Genomic DNA, 19,488 nt, shown 5'->3' on the forward strand with positions numbered 1-19,488 from the left:
TTCCAGAGCTCTCAGTATGGGGCAAGATTGCATGTAACATTGTAAATATATTTATTTTTCACAACCATCATGTGAGCTGAAGAGTTTTCTTCATTTTATGGAGGAGGAAACTGCAGGTCAGAGAGGTTGAGTAACTTACTTAGGTTCACACAGCTAATGAGTGGCAGAGCTGGAATTCAATTTGAGGAATGAAATATCAGCATTTTCCCAGTGCACCTTGCTACCACTATGCCAAGACAGTGGCAGTAGAGATGGGGAGAACCTTTAGGAGATATTTAGTAAATAAAACCAATAAAACTTTTGGGCCAGTTAGATGTGGTGAGGGAATGGATGGAAGAGTCAGAGGTGACCCCTGTGTTCTAACTTGTGTGCATTTCTGAGGTAACATCATTAATCAAGGCAAGGAGCTCATGGAGGGAGGTTAGGGCACAGTGACAATGGCACATCTAGGGAGAGGAATCCCATAAGCTGGGATATGAGTCAGAAAACAGTAGATTTGGGAGTCACTATTTGAATGACACCTTCTTTTTTAAAATATTTATTTTGAGAGAGAGAAAGAGAGAGAGAATCCCAAGCGGGGCTCAATCTCATGAATCATGAGATCATGACCTGAGCTGAAATCAAGAGTCAGATGCTCAATCTCATGAATCATGAGATCATGACCTGAGCTGAAATCAAGAGTCAGAATCAAGAGTCAAGGCGCCCCTGAATGATACCTCTTGACAAACCCTGCAGGGGAACCTTACACACCCTTCTAGTCCCTACTGGTCCATATATTTCCACATCTCTCAGACTCTGCTCAAGTTGCTCCCTTAGCCTAGAACACCTTCCATCTCCTCCTCTACTGACAACCTCTTCATTCTTCAGGACACAACTGATACAAATGTCAGTTCTCCCATGAAGCCTGCACTTGGATGTCCCCTCTGTCCTGTGCCCCCCTAGTCCTTTGTCTGGTCTTCCATTGTATTCTGTTTTGTTCTCTTTGGGATTATGAAGAGCCATGTCTCTGTTTCTTCCCCTCCTCTTTCGAGTTCCTTGAAGACACAGTTTCAGTCAAGAACTTAGTAGAAGCTCCGTAAGTGTCTTGAATCGGACTCAGTTTGTTGAAAAGGCTGCTGACTGGCTGCCCAGAGTGGGCAGGCGGTGTTGCTGGGAGCTTCTCATCCCCATGCAATAGTATGAGTCAGGGCTCCCTGACTGTATCACCTCCACCTCCATCTACTTTCCTATAGTCACGTGTTCCCTCTCTGTGTGCTCAGCCTAAGTGGAGCATCCCCTTTCCTGGGAGACACAAAGCAGGAAACGCTAGCAAATATCACAGCAGTGAGTTACGACTTTGATGAAGAATTCTTCAGCCAGACCAGCGAGCTAGCCAAGGACTTCATCCGGAAGCTTCTGGTGAAAGAGACCCGGTAAGGTGACAGAGAAAGGCACGGGCTTCTCAAGTACTGACCATCTCCTGTCCCCTCCCCCAAAGATGTGCTAGTCCATTCCTTCTTTGCCACAGGCTGCCATCCGCACCATTGTGGTCTAATCTGGGCAGGTGCTGAGAAGTGTGGATTAGCTGAGACTTGGCATTCATCTTGTTTGCTCAAGTCTTTCTGCTTTCTTTCCTGCCCAAATACAAATAACTCTGTGTGTGTGTGTGTGTGTGTGTGTGTGTGTGTGTGTGTGTGTGTTTGGAAGTCAGCCTAGGTTTCTCTAGGACACATTATCTTTTACAGTCTTTGAAAAGGAAAGTGGCAGAGTTTCCAAGCCGTTTCAAGTGGGAGTTGTGGGGGAGGCAGACTCAGAGGGGTAAGTGGGAGAATAGGAGACCTGTTGATCCTACCCCTCCTTAGGGCCCAGGGTGAGCCCTGTGGCTGAAGAGTCAAAGTAGGAGATAGGCAGGAAATTGTAAGGTGCCTGGTGCCAGAGCATGGACTAAATGGGGCAGGAGTGAGATCCACAGATTCTAAAAGGTCATGTCCTCTTGGTCCCACAGACTTCAGAGAGAGTGCAGGGGCCTGGTTTCCCCATCTAAGGGCGGTGCTAGGTCAGATCATAGTACCTGAGCAGGGAAGGGCAGAGAAGGGATCTGGGAGGCAAATAGAAAAACATAGACCAAAGGTTTAGCTGTGGAGAGCTAAAGCTCACAAGAACACTTATGACTTCCTAGAGTGTGGTGTTAAGCCCTTCAAGTTTGGGACCAGAGATGAGGGTTTATGTCATAATATCATTCTACTGAGGGGTCCGCCTGGGCCATTTTCTCTGGAATGCAGGGAATTCAGCCCATTCCCCAGCCATCTCTGCATCCCCCCCCCATTATTCTGGTTTGATAGAAGTGGTCAAAGAATGCCAAAATGCAGGTCTGACAAGAGTAAGAATGGAGACTGTCACTCTCAGCTTCTGTATTCATGGATTGTCATTGTTTTCTGATCCTCATTGCAGGAAACGGCTCACAATTGAAGAGGCTCTCAGACACCCCTGGATCACGGTAAGGGCATGGTGTTGCGTTCCAGGGAGCGGGCAGGTCCCTGGTCTGCTGCCAGGGCCAGGAGGGGTGGCCAGATGCAGGCAGCCCATGGAAAGGCCTTTGCTAGAAACATCCACCCTGGGGCACAGATGAAATCCAGTTGGGGGGTGCCAACTGATCTGGGTTTGTTCAAATAGGTTTATAAGTTTATATTTATATTTCATGGGCTCAGGTGATTTATGAAATGGAGCCCTCACAAACCTCAGTTGAAACCCTTTTCCTTTGGGGCCATCATAAAAAGTGTTCTTTGTCAGAGGGCATGTTGCTGTCATTCTCAAAGCAGTAATCAGGGCTCCCAAGTTGTAGATAGAAATCGATGACAATTAAAAATGTCAACTTTGTAACCAAGGCTCCTTCTTTCTGACTTTCGGGGCTCTGAATAAAGGATGACACTCCAACCAGTCAGCCAGCTTCTTTAGGCACCTTGAGACCTCAGGGAATGAGGCTCAGAGATGGAAGCCTGGTACGGAGGAGAGATGACCACCCTCTGAGCGATGCTGTTCCCTCTGGGGAGGTGGGGGGTACCGAGGGACTCCAGCCTGGCCTACTTTGTAATTGGGCTCCCAGCTACAGGTTTGTGGAGGGTCTTGCTCACAGTACAGTAAAGTGCCAGTTAAAGGCACTATGGCCAGGGGTGTCTGACTGCCTCACTTTGTAGAGCATGCAAATCTTGATCTTGGGGTTGGGAGTTCAAGCCCCAGTTTGGGCATAGAGATTACTTAAATTAAAAAAAAAAGGCACTTTGGTGGGGTGGAAATCAGGAGACCAGGATTCTGGCCCTACTTCTGCTGATTGATGAGATGTGCGCTCCTAGAGCATCACCAGATTTCCCATTCACCTGGAGGAAATCACCTGGATTGTTAAATGAGAGGCCTAGCCAGCTTGATCTGAGCATGCAGATCAGCACAGGTAGGGCTATGGAGGATGGAGAGCAGGGAGGGCTGGAGTGCTCAGGAGAAGGTCAGGTTCATCTACTTGTTAAAGGGCCCTCTAGGTTTTGAGTGAGCCCAGAGCGCAGAGCTAGGCAGCTTCTCGGGCTTAGCATGCTGAGTATTGCTGAGGCCCAGGATGCCACCTGGTCCTGAAGGAGAGAGGTCTCTCAGCCTCCCTCTGTCAGCCATGGCCTTGTCTGCTCCTGCCGTGGAGTGGATGCCTGCAGAGTCCTGGCTATAGCCTGCTTGTCTATGTGAGCACCTCTAAATGCTATGTGTGTGGAGACCTTCTCTAATGGCCATGGACCACCCTGCCCTGAAGTGAGCATGGAGGCTGCACCCCCGTACTCTTCAGTCTTTTTTATCATCTGTGGGGATGCTCATCCCACCATGGTCCTCCCCATGGCCTGATGCATGCAGTGAATGCCTAAGAGGCTGCTTGTGTGCCTTCTTCCTGCACCTTGAACTGCGCTTTGGATTTGGCATCAACTTAATTCTGGCTGTTCTGTCTAAACACCCACCAGTCCAAAGGAGAAGTCAGAGCCCCGGAACAGCAGAAGACAGAGCCTGCCCAGCTGAAGACCAAGCGCCTAAGAGAATACACCCTCAAATGCCACTCAAGCATGCCTCCCAATAACACCTATGTCAACTTTGAGCGTTTTGCCCGTGTAGTGGAGGACGTGGCTCAGGTGGACCAGGGATGCCGTGCCCTGGCAGGGACCCATGACACCATCCAGGACGACGTGGAGGCTCTGGTCTCCATATACAATGAGAAGGAAGCTTGGTACCGGGAGGAGAGTGAGAGCGCCCGGCACGACCTCTCCCAGCTCAAGTATGAGTTCCGCAAAGTGGAGTCCTTGAAGAAACTCCTACGAGAAGACATCCAGGCCACAGGGTCCAGCCTCGGAAGCATGGCCAGGAAATTGGACCATCTGCAGGCACAGTTTGAAGCTTTAAGGCAGGAGCTCTCAGCAGACCTACAGTGGATCCAGGAACTGGTGGGCAGTTTCCAGCTGGAGAGTAAGAACACAGATGGCCTGGGCTCCGTGTTCTGCAGGGACACCAGGGAGTCCCTAGTGGAGCAGCTCGACAGATCATGCAGCAAGGAAGTCTTGGCTGGCTTGGAACTCTGAGCACCAGAATCTAGTCAGTAATGCATCCTGGATGATTTGCAGAAGCGTGTTCCCAAGTGCCCCGCCAGAGCATCAGCTAGAATTATCCTTAGGGTGTGTGTATGTAGCATAGCCCTCCACCCCCTTCACAGAATCCAGAATCAGGAAGGCGCTAGCTAGTTACTCATTCTGCACCTCCTCTCACCAACCTGGTTTTCTGGGAGGTGGCTGGTGGAGCAGCCAAGCTATTAAAACAATTGAGAATGAGTACCTCTCAGCCTACCCTTTTCCAGAGGGAGGATGGCTGGCCCCGGGGAGATGCTTGTAATTGATCTGTGATAATGGATTTCTTCACATCTCACCTCCCACCTATATGTCTTAATAAATTGCAGATCTTGGGTAATCTTTGAGCTAAGTAGGGATAACAATAAGCCAGTTTGGTGCTTTCCTGCTGCAGAAGGAGGAATTTAAAATGCACAGAAAAATATTACCTTCCATTTGCACTGACTTTTCACTTACCAAGCACTGTCTTTGATCTTTAAAAGAACTCCTTGAGCAGAAAGGTGGATGGTATTATTCTTGTCGTTGCTATTATTTCCATGTAACTGATGAGGAAATTGACTCTGAGAGGAAAAATGACTTACCCAAGGTCTTTCATAGCTAGTTGATGCAGATGAAACAGAAACCTAGGATGCCCGACCCTCATAAGAGGTATATGGAGAAATAGTGAGACTTGGCTATAAATATCCACCTTAACATTGCAGTTCAGCTCCAGAGGAAACGTTAGTAGCTTCATGTATTTATTTCATGTATTCTGACAGGTATAGGTGGAATGTCTCATACCTTTAAACGATTGTCCCAAGAAACAGGTCCTAGAAGATGCAGTTCTCTGTTCCCACCCAGCCCTGTCCCTGGCTGATTTTCAGCAGGATGGAAGGGGCAGCATCTCCCCCTTCTCCACTTTTCCCCCTTCTGACTGAGGGCCCCAGCCTTGTGTTAGAAATGAAGACAAAAAGGGACTCAACAAGAAGATCCCTTTTCTTATGTACTAGGGCATAGCCCTGAAAGGGCTGAGAAATTCCAGAGCATTTAAGACTGGAAAGCACAGGCTGTGTGGTCCCTTCTTGACTCCAGGCTTCAAGCACACCTTCTTGAGGACTGTATTATGTCCTCTCCTTTTTCCTAAAGGAGGGACATCAGCCAGCTCATATGGACAGAGTGTGGGCCCAGCACTGTGCTAGAAGCTTGGGGGTGAGGGACCAGATTGTATCATTTCAAAGTTACTACACAGACTCACAGAACACCCTTGTCAGATAGGCAGGGTAAGTGTTATTCCCAATTTGGAATTGAGGAAACAGAGAGGATGTGATTTGCCCAAGGTCACTGTAGTGGCAAAAGTGGAGGCCTTCTGATGATACGTCTGTTGCTCTTTCTGCTTCCCCTAACTGCCCCAGGCTCCGGGAGTTTACTCTTTAATTATAGGGCAGAGACACCCAGATTCATCCATATATCCATTGACAAATGTTTATTGAGCACCTGCCAGGCACTCAGCCTGGCACAGGGGATACACTATTGAGTGAAAACAGGCTCCTTTCCTGCCTTCATGGAGTTGACAGTCAGGTAAAGGATTCCAGCATTAAACAAGAACATTCTACAGATGTAGGGCTGCAGGTGGGATACACGCTATGAAAGAGAAGGATGTAGTGCTGCACAAGCATGCTGTGGGGGTTTGATCTAGTCAGGGAAGGCCTCCCTGAGGTGGTGATGCTGGAGGTGAGGTCAGCTAAGCAAACCAGGGAGAAAGACGTGTTCCTGACAGAGCTGTCATGCCAGGGCTCTGTGGTAGAGAGGGCATGGGAAGCTGAAATTGCACGGACAGAAAGCTGGACGGGAGAGGATAAGGTGTGTATATGGTGTAGATGTGACTGGAGAGGATGCACGACCATTGGTACTTTGCCATATCAAAGAGCTCTGCCTTTATCTCAAGAGTCATAGGGAACCATGATGGGTGCTGGGCTAGTCAATAGCTTGATGTGCTGGGCGGGGGAGGGGATGTCCAGAGAGCAGCACAGATGGCAAGTGGTTTAGGAGGAGACATGAGATTTTGACCCCGTGCAACCATTTTTTCAGAACCCTACCTCCTTTTTCATTATCATACCAGATCATTTCAAATATTGTATATAACATTGGTCACAGAAACTTTTTTCATCAAATATAAGAGACCATATTTCCATCAAATATAAGATGAGTTATTTTATATACCAAAAATAAGAAAGAACAAAGCCAAGTGCAAGAGGAGACCGCTTCCCCTCTCCTCAAAGCTGGGACGCCCTCACTGAGAGGGTAAATAAGAAATAAAGCCACCATGCAAAAAGGGAAGGCAAGGAAACCTGAGTGTTTCACCCTTCATGCTAGATGGAGGGATGGAAAATCCCCCCTGACAAGAGGGGCCCCACGCGTGTGGAATTCACACAGGTTTGCTTTCTGAATTTGCACAATCAGTGTGCTCCAAAGGAACTTCAATTAGAGAATCTAATGTCATACAGTCTGAGGCTGAATGACCCCCAATGTCTGGCAGAAGCGGTGTGGTCATCTTCTGAAACACCTGCCTTTGTTTCAGACTGACAGTAATGACATAATGCCATTGATGGGAAAGAAGTCCTGATTTCAGAGATCCAAAACTGTGTATCTTGGGATCAATGGAAGATAGCAAAGCCCTTTTTCCTGTGCCTTGCCTGGGAGACTGGGTACAAGTGACCTGTCTACAGTCTCTCCAAGAACTTACTTGCCCTGTCATGAGAAGTGATGTACTCATTTGGCATGAAGACACTGTAGATATTAAAGGTCCCTTTGGCTATGTCAGTAGACCTTGACCTCATATAGCCAGATTTCCTCAGGAAAGGAAGCCCCCAATTGAATAACTCAGGTTAAACTTTCTTGTGAAAGTCCAAATAAAATGCACTTAAAGGAGTAAGATGTTGAGGATGATTTGATTTGGAGAGACTGGAAACAGAGAGGGGAAGGTAGTTAGTTGAGAATCAAGGCATGAGTCACTCACTGTTTGTACTGAGAGGTGGACCATCAGACACCTTCACTTTACAGCATTTGACAGGACAGGGCCTGCCTGAAGTCACCCAGCGGGTCATCCCCAAAGCCGGAGTCAGAACCATAAGTGATTCTCCTCACAGTAGTGGACTCATCTTCTCTGTGATCATATCTAGTCATTACTAACTATTTATTATTTAGGTGTTTTATAAGCAGACCCTTTTCTGTACTAAGAGTTTCCAAAGACAAATCGAAATAAACTAAGAAGCACTCCCAAGTCTTTCAGGGAAGGTGGAGGAGGAGACCATGACCTTCCTCTGTCCCCTGGCCAGTCCAACTCTCCTCACCCTTTGGCATCAGAACCTGATACTGAGGGGGAGCCCAAGGAGGCCTGTGGAATGTCAGAGAATCCACCTGACTCCCCACCACATGTTCACAGCTGGCATTTTAACCGTGGAGTCAAGGGTAGGGTGGGGCTGACAGTGGCCTGAGGGGGTGTCAAGAGGGGAATGTTTCACTGGGACCTAGAGGGAGGAAGGCCTGGTGGGGGGGGGGGAGGGCTGCTGCTAGGCCCATCTGCCATAAAGGAGGAGTTTTCATTTACCAGGCAGTGAGAGGTTGGCCTCTGTGCTCTGTGCAAATGCCACCCTGGGCTGTTGGGGAGGGCAGTCTGAGTGTGTGACATCTTCCTGATCATGGGTTCCCAAGGAAGCTGGAGAGTCGGCACCTTGGGAAGGCAGCAGCCTGTCCCTGCTCTGAGCCGAATGCCCGTGGCACATGGTAACTCAGCTTTGTGTTAGGAAAGGTGGAAAAGGTGTGGTAACAGGTGATTCTGCAGCTGTAGGAGGCTGGCAGAGAAGGGATGGGGCGGAGTAATAATGACAACAGAAGCCAGTCTCCCCCATGAGTCCTCTCCTCACATCACCCACCCTTCCCTAGAGGTGATCATGAAGATGGTGGCTTCCCACCTCATTCCGTCATGCAGCAGTCGGCCCATGTGGGAGGTAGCTGTGTGCCCTGCACCCACCCCCACTGCCAGCCTCTGTAAATGTCTGTGGGGCTGAATGGCCTTTTCTCCTTTGTCTGTGAAACTCTTGGCCTGTGGAGAAGATTCTTTGCTCTGTAGAGGAAGACCCAGCAGTGGGTACATTTGAGGAGCAGAAGGGGCCAGTTCATTTGAACAAACACTGATTGTGCTCTGGCTCTGAAGGGAGGTGACAGATAAGGACAAGACAGCCCCTGAATAAAAGACTCAGTGTCTGGAACAGTTGGGGACCCCAATTGGGAGATGGGAAAGGCCATGAGAAGTGGTAAAATAGAGGTACCTAGTATTCCAGAAGACGGGAGAGAGATGAATTCTGACTGAGAAAGAGTAAGAGGGGCATCAGGGGGCAGAAACGTTCTCAGGGAAGGTCCCCCCTCCAACACCTCCTTCCCAAGCCATAGCCTGTGGAGAAGGTGCCACGTAGAATTTGAGGGTGGGGGTGGGGATGAGCATGAGCACAGATTGGGATCAGGAGCCAGGAACTGTTAAGTGGAGATAAAGAGGAGATTTACAGAGACTTAACAGAGGGCAAGTTTTTGTTTCCAATTTTTTGTTATGGGAGATTCTCGTCAGTATCCAGAATGTTACAGTGAGTTCCCTGTGCCTGTTACACAGCTTTGACAGTGAGCGAGTCATGGCCAGTCCTCTCCCATTCATCTGCACCACGGCTCTTTCCGGAGTATTTTAAAGCAAACTTTGGACTTACTTAACTTAAATTCCTCAGTATGAATTTCTAAGCACTTTCTTTTTAATATGACTTCTGTGCCATTATCAAGCCTGACAGAAACCAAGAATAATTCCTTAATATCATGTGGATACACATTCCATACTCCCACGTCCCCACTTTTCGCAAGGATGTCCTGTTGTAGTTTGTTCAAATCACAATCTAAACATAGTCCACACTTGGCATTTATTTGGTGGTTACATCTCTCAGGTCTCCTGTCGCCTGTAACCGTCCAGGAGGGAGAGCTTTTGAAGCTTTTCCTGGGGACAAAAAATTTCTCAGAAAACTGAAGGTCCTGGGGCACCTGGGTGGCTCAGTTGGTTAAGCAGTCGGCTCAGGTCATGATTTTATAGTTTGTGGTTTCGAGCCCTACACTGGGCTCTGTGCTGACAGCTTTGGAGCCTGGAGCCTGCTTTGGATTCTGTGTCTCCCTCTCTCTCTGCCCCTTCCCTGCTTATGCTCTGTCTCTCTGTCTCTCAAAAGCAAATAAACGTTAAAAAAAAAAAAAAGAAAGAAAGAAAGAAAGAAAGAAAAGAAAAGAAAAAACTGAAGGTCCTGGAAAGAGGATTAAAAGGGCTGAGACCTAACTAAGAAAAGTGAGACCAGGCCGGGCAAGGAAAGGGGCATTTCCACGTGTTTCCATTGGCTTCTTCTAGGTATGAAACAACTGGCAGGGACACAGCCTTTCTATAGCTCTCCCCACCCATATATAAGGAACTTGACACTCAGGCTCCCTTCAGCCTCACATGTTCCTTTTCTGGGAAAACTGGGAAGTGAGGCCAGCAGGGCCCAGGCTCTAGCCAGCAAAAGGGGAAGTTGGAGATGCAAACTATGGAAAGACTCCATTAAGGGAGATTGGTGGGAGAGGCAGAGTGGCAGACTGAGGCGGCAGAGGGGTGTGGGTACTCAGGTGTCCCTGGCTTCCAGTGGAGGACGGGGCTGGAGAAATGGCACAGTTGGAGGTTTGAGAAGTTGCGATCTGTTTGCAGTTTTCTAGAGGAGGCCTGGTATTGAGAGAAAAGCTGGAGTGCCTCTTCTGTAAAGCCAGGCTTCCTTTTTTATGCCCAGGGGAATGGCTGTTGTTCCATCTCCCTGCTCTGTGGACGTGGGTGTTGACCTGGCACACCCCTCGTACTGTTTCAAAGCCGTTTGCATCTCCGTAAACAAAACCTGACTCAGTCGGTGTTCTGTCTTCTTGACTCGCTTCCCAACATTTTTCTGAGAGACTAAACATGCTCCTAGGAGCCTGGTCAGAATCGCCCATACTCTCTGCCCAAAGGCCAACAGGCTTAGAAGGTGGGCACTGTCTGTTTGCAGAGAGGGCCGGGCCAGGAGGAGGCAGAACCCAGTCCCACCCTACTGACACCCCTAATTTAATCAATGGTGTTGCTGCCACTTTCCTTCTGGGAACAGATTTCACTGCAGAATTTATGTCTCTGACTTTCAAGGATTAGATGGTATCAGCATTTGCTTGAGCCTCTTAGCAACCAAAGAGGCCCATTGATTAGGAAAGGCCAGCCTGATGGATTTATAGCCTGGGTGGCCTCCTTCTCAGAGTTCATGCTGTTTTGTGTAGCACATAGAGCCCTAGAGGTAATTGCATCACTTCCCCTTAATGGCCTCTGGGAATGATCCCCCCTCATATTTTAGTTGGGCCTCATTGCTCCACTGCTGGACTAGTTGGAAGGTAGGATTCTTATTAATGGGATTCCTCTAACTGCATGTTGACTTTCCGCCCACGGGGTTCAGGCATCCCTCTTCTGCAAGAGTGTCAATCAGTAAGTGGATAAAAAGAGGTCCGTACTCTTCTAGAGTCTACCGATCCCACCTCATCAAACTCCAAGCAAAGTGCAAGTGTCCCCTGCAAGGGTTAGGCTCAAAAGTGAATCACAGACAATGGTGAATTTAGAGGTAGAAATGTTCTGTGAGTTGGGAAGGCAGGAAATCACCCTGGAAAGGAGATACTAGTTGCTGGGAGGTGCAGGAGAGGGAGATTAACACAGAACAGGGGCACCTGGGTGGCTCAGTCAGTTAAGCGTCTGACTTTGGCTCAGGTCCTGATCTAATGGTTCGTGAGTTCGAACCCTGCATCGGACTCTGTGCTGACAGCTCAGAGCCTGGAACTTGCTTCAGATTCTGTGTCTCCCTCTCTCTCTGTCCCTCCCCCGCTCATTTTCTCTGTCTCCCTTGAAAATAAATAAGCAGTAAAAAGTTAAAAAAAAAAACAGAACAAACAAATACAGAATCAAATGTCAGGTAGCGACAAGTGCTATGAAGAAATAGGGTGCAGGCACAGTGAGTTGTGTGGGGGCAGTTGGGATGCTATTTTATATAGGATGGTCAAGGGAGGCCTCCCTGAGGAGGTGACATTTGAGCAAAGACCTGAACAAAGTGACCAAGTAAATATATGAAGGAGCAAGGGCAAAGACCCTGAGATTTGGGGCTCCTGGGCCAGCAAGCAGACTGTGCGATGGGAGACACAGCAACAGAAAGGAGACAGGGAGGAAATCGGTTGGAGAAAAACCCAGATGGTACAGGCCTCAGGGGTCTGGATGAGCTTGTTGGGTTCCATCAAGAGTGCCAGGAAGCTGCTGGAAGGCTTTGATACCAGAAAAGTCAGGCTCTGCCCTCTTTTGCATCTCCCCTCAGGTGAGACCTCGACCCAGGGCTAGGCTTGCAGTTGCAGCAGAGGAAGTGAGAGGCAGTTAAGGAAAGAGCTGTGAGACCTTGGCCTGGTGGTCCCCTCAGCACCCTCGTCTTTTTCTCTGTCTTCCTTGTCCCCTCCTCCCATTCTCTTTCACTCTTTGGCACAAAGAGTGTTTTAGTTTTGGAGGGTGAACAGCCCCTGGCTTTCTCGTACCCCGCTCCATGTCAGGGTTGTACGCATTTTCCTCCCTGTTCCCTGACCCCAACAGAAGTCTGCTGGCTCCCAGGCGGAGTTGTGGGGAGTTGTGGTGTCATGGCTGCCGATCCAGGTGCCCGGGGCCTCTCACTGGCAGGAGCAAGCAGGTCCCAGGTCCTAGGATCTCATTCCAGTGTCTCTTCAGCAACTCGGGGAAACAATTTAGCTATACAACTGTTAAGCACCCACTGGTGTATGCTCTGGGTGGGGAGGAGATGGGCCAGAGGACATTGACAAAACCATGAAGAAAATTCTTTCTGTGCCTTCAAGTTGTTTTTCATTAGTGAGACAACCCCACCGCAGAGCTGGCCGAAGTCAGTGAGAAATATTGAGGGAGCCCTCATGTGTTTCTGTCATGGCAGGGAGAGAGACATTGCTTTTTGGAAGTTGTCTTGGAGGAGGTCACGTTTGGACTGGGCTTTGGAACACACGGAGGACTTCCAGGAGCAGGGGGGTTGGGTGAACATGGAAAATGGCTTCTGCCAGAAGATTGTAAGTCCCGAGCGGTGTGGGCCAGCTGTATGCACTGGCTTCCCGGGTGCCGAGCGCCATGATGGAAAATAAACAAAAATGGAGGAGAGCTCCCAGTGTGGATGGGAGACAAGACCAGCACTCAGGAGTCCGTGAGCTATGTCACTCAGCATTCAATGCGGGGGAGGGGGGCGCGGCAAATGAGGCATTGCTGTGAGGAGGCTGTCGGAGCAGAGAGAAAAATTGAGCTGGATGGGACCACACGTGTCATCCTGGGCAGTTCATTTGTTGAGACCACAGAATTCTTTTGAGAATGGATGAAATCTGTCAGCTCTCCTCAGAAGAGACGTATATCTGTACACATGCATTCAAGTGAAATATTTATTAAGATATAATTCACATACCATAAAATTCATCATTGAAAAGTATGCAAGTCAAGCAGCCATGTCAAATTCAGGGCCTGCCCGTCCGTGGCAGGTGCTGGCCCGAAAGGCTGCCACAGAAACACCGCGGCTCATGGGCCCTGATCCTCTGTGCTGGGCCTCAGGGATAAATTCGGTCACAGACACCAAGAAAAAAATAAATAAATAAAATAAAAGTATGCAAGTCAGTAGTCTTTAGTATCTTCACAAGGTTATGCAATAGTCATCACCCTCTTACTCCAGGACAGTTTGTCACTCCAAAAAGAAACCTCATACCCTCTCAGAGGCCTCTCCCACCCTCCCCTCTCTCCAGCCCCGGCAACTACTAATCTGATTTCTGTCTCTATCGATTTGCCTATTCTGGGCATTTTATGCAAATAGAATCATACAGTGTGTGGCCTCTTGTGCCTGGCCCCTTTCACTCAACATAATGTCTTCAAGGTTCATCCATGTTGTAGCATGCATCAGGACAGTGGACGCTCAAACAACCCAGGTTTGAACTATGAGGGTCCACGTTCATGTGGATATTTTTAATGAATACAGTATAGCCCTGTAAATGTATTTTCTCATCCTTAAAATTTTCTTAATAATACTTTCTTTTCTCTAGCTTACTTTTTTTGTGAGAATACAGCATGTGAAATATAGAACATACAAAATATTTGTCAGTCTGCTGTTTATGTTATCGGTGAGGTTTCCAGCCAACAGGAGGCTATTAGTAATTAAGTTGTGGAGGAGTTAAAAGTTATATTGTGGATTTTTGACTGCATGGGAATTCAGTGTCCTGACCCTGCATTGTTCAAGGTCAACTGTACTTCATTCTTTTTTATGAATAATATTTCTGAATTATATTCCATTGTATGGATATATTCCATTTTGTCTATCCACTCATCAGGTGATGCACATTTCAGCTGTTTCCATTTTTTGGCTTTTATGAATAATGCTGCTCTGAACATTCATGTACAAGTTTACATGCTAAAATTTGCAGAGCATTTCAGGAGGTTCATAGAACCTCTGAAACCCATCTCTGGATCTAGGAAAGCCTGTTTTACAGAAAGAGAGGAATTCAAGAGGGAATGGAGTCATCGAATTGTTTGCTTAAATATGTCCAGTTTTTTATGTCAATTATGTTATCCCCATAAAACAGATGAGAAAACCGAGGCTCAGAGAAGCCATGTCAGGCTTGTTGGAGAAGCCAGGATTTAAGCTGAGCTTTGACTGCCAAGCTGTGAAAGGCAATGATATATCCCATCTCCTCTCAACCTCCACCGAAGCCCCTATTTCCTTCAATTTACTTTTTTTGTTGTTGTTTGTTTTAAAATGTTTATTTATTTTTGAGAGACAGAGAGAGAGCACAAACGGGGGAGGGGTAAAGAAGAGAAGTGGGGACAGAGGGTCTGAAGCGGGCTCTGTGCTGACAGCAGCGAGCCCAATGTGGGGCTCAAACTCATGACCTGAGCTGAAGTCGGACACTCAACTGATGGGGCAACCCAGGCGACCCCTTTCAATGTACTTTTGAATGGGGTATTAAGGTTCTGTTTGCCAACAAAGCATCTGTTTTGCTAAGCCCAGAACCAGCCCAGTGCACAGTGGGCATCTTAGACTGCTGCCCAATGACCCTTCCCTAAAGTGAGCTGTGACTGAAGGCCCTGCCTCTCATTCTTCCCCTCTGGGGGGCCGATTCTCCAGCCCAGCCAGAGTGTGTATCCGGCTGCGGTAATAATAGCTCAGGGGCACCAGGGCCGTCTCCTGAACAGCTGAGACATCTGTAACCCTTGCCCTGAGTGTGTTGTCCCTGTGCATGCCCTGCCCAATGAGGAGGTGCCAAAGTCAGGCTAACGATGGCATGTGGTCGGGGGTGTGGAGAAGGGGGTGGCTGCCGACCCAAGCCCTGTGTCAGCCACCATGCTCTGCTTTGTCTCCCAGCCGGTGGACAACCAGCAAGCCCTGGTCCGCAGGGAGTCTGTGGTCAACCTGGAGAATTTCAAGAAGCAGTATGTCCGCAGGCGATGGAAGGTGTGTCAGGGTTCAGGGGTGGGGGGCAGGGGCACCGGTGGGTTCCTGGTTCCCTCCAGGGTCCCTGTGCACATTCTCACCAGGCAGTTCCTTTTCTGTCTCCCTCAGCTCTCCTTCAGCATCGTCTCCTTGTGTAACCACCTCACCCGCTCCCTGATGAAGAAGGTGCGCCTGAGGCCGGATGAGGACCTGGTAGGTAAATGCAGTGTTGTCTTGTTGGGCGGAATTCTGAGGTGGCCTGCAGCTTGGGGATGGGAGGGAGCAGGTGGGCCCTAACTGTTTCCCACCAGTTCTGCTCATCTTGTCCTCCGCGTGTGTGATGGGCAGAGGCTGCATATTCCGGGACTCCGCTGGGGTGGTGCTGGGTGGGGGGCCTCCGATGGGCAGCATGAGCTCCTGGAGGATCTTGCATCCTTTCCTGGTTCACCTTCAAAGGTACTGCTGCTGCCATTTCACTGGCCTAGTCTCCCCCTGAGGACTTGTAGCCTGTTGGAGCCTTGAGGACTCTGGATAATAAAATCACCACAGTCAATCCACAATTTATACCTGGCAATCCAAAGATCTGCTGTAGAATGGGAGCTTAATATTCATTTTTCAATTTTTCCATTTCTGTTTTGCTTTAGATTGCCAATAATAATAATAATAATAATATTTAGATGATATTTGATTAGCTTGCTACTGTTTTGTGTACATTTAAAATGAGGAACTTATATTGGTCAAGAGCGTGGCTTCTGGAACCAGACTTTTAGGATTCACATCTGCCACTTACTAGCTGTGTGACCTTGAGGAAAATACTTAACCTCTCTGTGCTGAAATGCTGTCACTTGTAAAATGGGGTTAACAACAGTTCCTACCTCATAGAGTCGTCACAAGGATTGAATGATGACATATTCTTAGAGCCTGGCATTATATGTGCTTAATATGGATTAGCGGTGATTCTTGTGTAAAATCTCCCTGTAGACTTTAAAGTGCAGTGCCAGTGCCTCAGAAGGCAGTGTTAGTATTTCAGACAATAGAGGTGCTCTGGACAGATGTTCCCCAGTAGTCATCAAATGTGGTGAGGCCCCAGAGATGTCTGGGATGGCACAGGTCAGAACAGAGGCAACTCCTGTTCAGGAAGAGCGGCTGCCTGAGATGGGTGGGCAGCCAACGCTGAGCAGCCTCAGGACATACCACGCTCGCACTCGGGCTGCATCCCAGGACCTGGCACGGTGACTCTCTCCCCCCACCCCCAGGAGGGGATCCTCTTTCTTCAGCCTAAGCTCTTGTTGATTCTTGCTCTTGCTTTAAGGATTTATGGCTCCAGAGGCCCAAAACAACTGTATGGCTTTGGCCAAGACATGTCCCTTCTCTAACTGCTTTCCTCATCTGCTATTCAAAGGGACTGGACTGTCCCTCTGAAAATCCCTGCTAATGACAGGCAGACTTTCCCCCAGCTTACTTTTTCATTGTTTGGCTCTGACTCATACTACAAAGTTGCTATTCAGCAGAGCTGGAGTTATTTTTATTGTTCTAGCCAGGCTTGGTCCAGGATGGATTTGGCTTAAGTTGATCTTGACCTTGGATTTCCAACTGGCTTATGCCAGGGGAAGGAGAGAAGGCTCTGGGAAGGAACATGGCACATGAGTTGCTCTGAAAATTCAGGCCATGGAGAGAGAGGACTAGAGGATAATTAGAAAGAATTTGTATTTCTTTCTTAATTTTTGTCCTTGTGCAAATACTTAAGAACAGTCCTCTTTTTATTCAAACACTCAGCATCATCAGTTCAATAGCTCGTTCTACAGGTGGAGAAGGAAGGCTTGGGTCCCAGACATCTATTCTACAGTTTTCCAAAAGGGAATTTCCTTTAAATAATAATAATAACAACAACAACAATAATTAATAGGTCCTTTTTTTCAGGGAGCCTTAAATTTGAACATCTGACAGCAGATGTTTTATGACACATTTAAGTCTTTCTGATTGGTGCCTCTTTTAATAAATGTTAATGATTTGATTAGACTGATGTGACTGAATGAAAAAGTAATGACCTCCAGGATGGCTGCCTTGACTCTGGTTTAGCCATGGAATGCACTTTACTCTTTTCCTCTTTCATAAAGATGGAGCACAGAGGCCCTGTCCCTGGCAAGGCTTGCCAAAGGTGCGGCCTAAGCCAGTCAGAGCAGAGGGGGTGTGGAACAGTGGCCATCAGAGCTCGGGGAAGTCCCTGTGGCTCATCCCTGCTTCCCGTTCTCTCCAGGCTGAGTTCAGGAGGCCACTCAACCCACAGAGCATGTATCCAAGTGGGCTTGATTATGTGGCAGCTACCGAGAACATCAGATACCATTTTCATTATTATGATGATGATTTGGCTTCTCTTGGTGCCTGGTTTCCCCTAGAAGCACTACCTGCTTTCCTTCCTCCTGGGATGGAGGCCTCAAGGCAGTGGTCTGGCCCCGTTTCCAGGTCCCTCCCCACCCCCACCCAATCCACCCCCCAGACTCTGGACAGAGTAACAGCCTTCGCCTCAACATCCACTTCCCTGGCTTGCAGGCCCCTGGCCCAGGTGCATAGGCCCAGGCTGCCCAGCACAACTCCATGCCTGGCCTCTCGTGACGCTCTTGCCCTGGGCTTCTCTTTTTCCCAGAGGAATTGTGAGAGTGACACAGAGGAGGACATCGCCAAGAGGAAAGCTCTCCACCCTCGGAGGAGAAGCAGTACTTCCTAGCTGGCCCGGCTCTCTCCTTGCAGACTCCGGGTCTCCGCTTGTCACCAGCACCTAGGCATTCTGCGTCCCTGAAGACTTTGCAAGACAGATGGGCCTGCAGGGCTCAGAAGAATTTCCAGGGGAGCTGGGAGCCCCTGGGAGCGGTGGCTGTCTCCTATGAAGGAGGCTCCGGCATTCCCAAAGCTCTTATTCTCCAGAAAATGGCTTTCGCCTGTCTGCCGACCTCAGAACCTGGGCTGAGGTGTGGACTTGAGAAAATGACGCAAATGAACGTCATCATCACGGGGGAAGGTCAGACTCAGGCAGGTTTTTCTTACAGGATGAGGGAGTTCAGAGCTAGCCTGGTCAAAAATTACACCAGAAAGACAGAGACCTCCCCCATGGGAGCAAGACAAGTGAGTGAAGTGAATCTTAGGGTGTGAGGGACCAATCTTGTGACCTCCCAGAACCCACATGGAATCAACCTGTTGGGCAGACCAACATATTTGACCTTCTAAAGCAGCCCACTGTATTGTAATTTTTTTTTAATTTTTATTAAACTTCTGGTTTTACCTGGTGCTTGGCTTCTTTTAGGGCTATCCCCATCCGGTTTTCTTTAGCTCAGGTGCCTATGAGTCCGGGGGAGCCCCCAAGGTTGGGGTGCTGAGTGGACAGTACCTCAGAAGGTCACACTGAACCATGCCCTCTGGACTGTAGGGCACCTGCCTTCTATATCCTTCCTTAAGGGTTTCCATCCCCCCAGATCAGTGCAGATACAGCATATAATGCCTGCACCACCTCTGCCACTACTCCTATCACTACTGCTGATACAGGCTTGATTGTGTCTCCCAACCTCTAGTACCACAGAATATGACTGTATTTGGGAAGAGGATCTTAAAGAGGTAATCCAATTAAAATGAGGTCATTGGGATGGGGCCTGGTCCAATGTGCTGGTGTCCTTACAAGAGGAAGAGACTAGGACATCAGAGAAAGACCATGTAACAACACAGGGAGAAGACAGACAGCTACAAGGTAAGGAGAGGAGCCTCAGAAGAAAATAACCCTGCCAATACCTCAATCTCAGACTAAGGGCCTCAAAAGCTATGACAAAATAAATTCCTGTTGTTTAAGCCACCAGTCTGTGCCACTTTGTTAGGGCAGTCCCCGGAAATAAATACACCTGCCAACTATGGCCAAGATAGGGGCGGGGGACTTTTGAAAGATGTAGAGGAAGAAGGGCAGAGAAACCCACAGGGAGAAAGGAGAGGAAAAGAGGTGGGTTATGTGCACCCTGGGGTGAGCATGGTAAGGGAACCTTCATGAAATGGAAATCTGGGCCCTGCTTTCCAGGTCGAATGAATGGTGATGCTGACCAGAAACCCAAGAGAAGGTCCTTAGAAGCCAGAGATCAGGGTTGAGGCACTGAGGCTGAGAAAGTATGTGAGAAGAGGTGGGAAGAAAGGGTAAGTTTTGGAAGGTGAATGGGGCAAAGGAAAAAAGAAAAGAAAAGGCCCAGGGAACAGGGAGTCATCCTTTCCCTTTGTCAGCAGCAGGTTTGAAGCCAGGGGGCCAAACTGCCTTCAGCTAGTGCATGGATCCAGAGCAAAATGGCCCCACAGGCACA

The 19,488-nt window shown here is 48.5% G+C and overlaps 1 protein-coding gene and 1 non-coding gene across 5 annotated transcripts in view; both read left to right on the forward strand.

The window, feature by feature from the left end:
- The window catches only part of DAPK2 (death associated protein kinase 2), a 119,842-nt gene extending 101,406 nt beyond the window's left edge, over nt 1–18,436 (forward strand). For 2 of the 4 annotated variants that reach the window (XM_030317958.1, XM_030317957.1), the window contains 3 exons: nt 1,260–1,412; nt 2,431–2,476; nt 3,972–4,962. In XM_030317958.1, the coding sequence (XP_030173818.1) occupies nt 1,260–1,412; nt 2,431–2,476; nt 3,972–4,580 (808 nt within the window). In that variant the 3' untranslated portion in view covers nt 4,581–4,962. Of the gene's footprint in view, nt 1–1,259; nt 1,413–2,430; nt 2,477–3,971; nt 4,963–15,091; nt 15,182–15,289; nt 15,378–17,804 lie in introns of those variants that run through there. The other 2 variants (XM_032593624.1, XM_032593623.1) reach the window with 2 other exon arrangements.
- On the forward strand, nt 13,184–13,317 carry LOC115517509. Its single transcript, XR_003969952.1, has one exon. It is a non-coding gene; the product is annotated as a small nucleolar RNA SNORA5 (small nucleolar RNA).
- Nucleotides 18,437–19,488: the final 1,052 nt, after the last annotated feature.

This window comes from Lynx canadensis, chromosome B3, assembly GCF_007474595.2.
Source record: "Lynx canadensis isolate LIC74 chromosome B3, mLynCan4.pri.v2, whole genome shotgun sequence".
Taxonomy (NCBI): Eukaryota; Metazoa; Chordata; class Mammalia; order Carnivora; family Felidae; genus Lynx; species Lynx canadensis.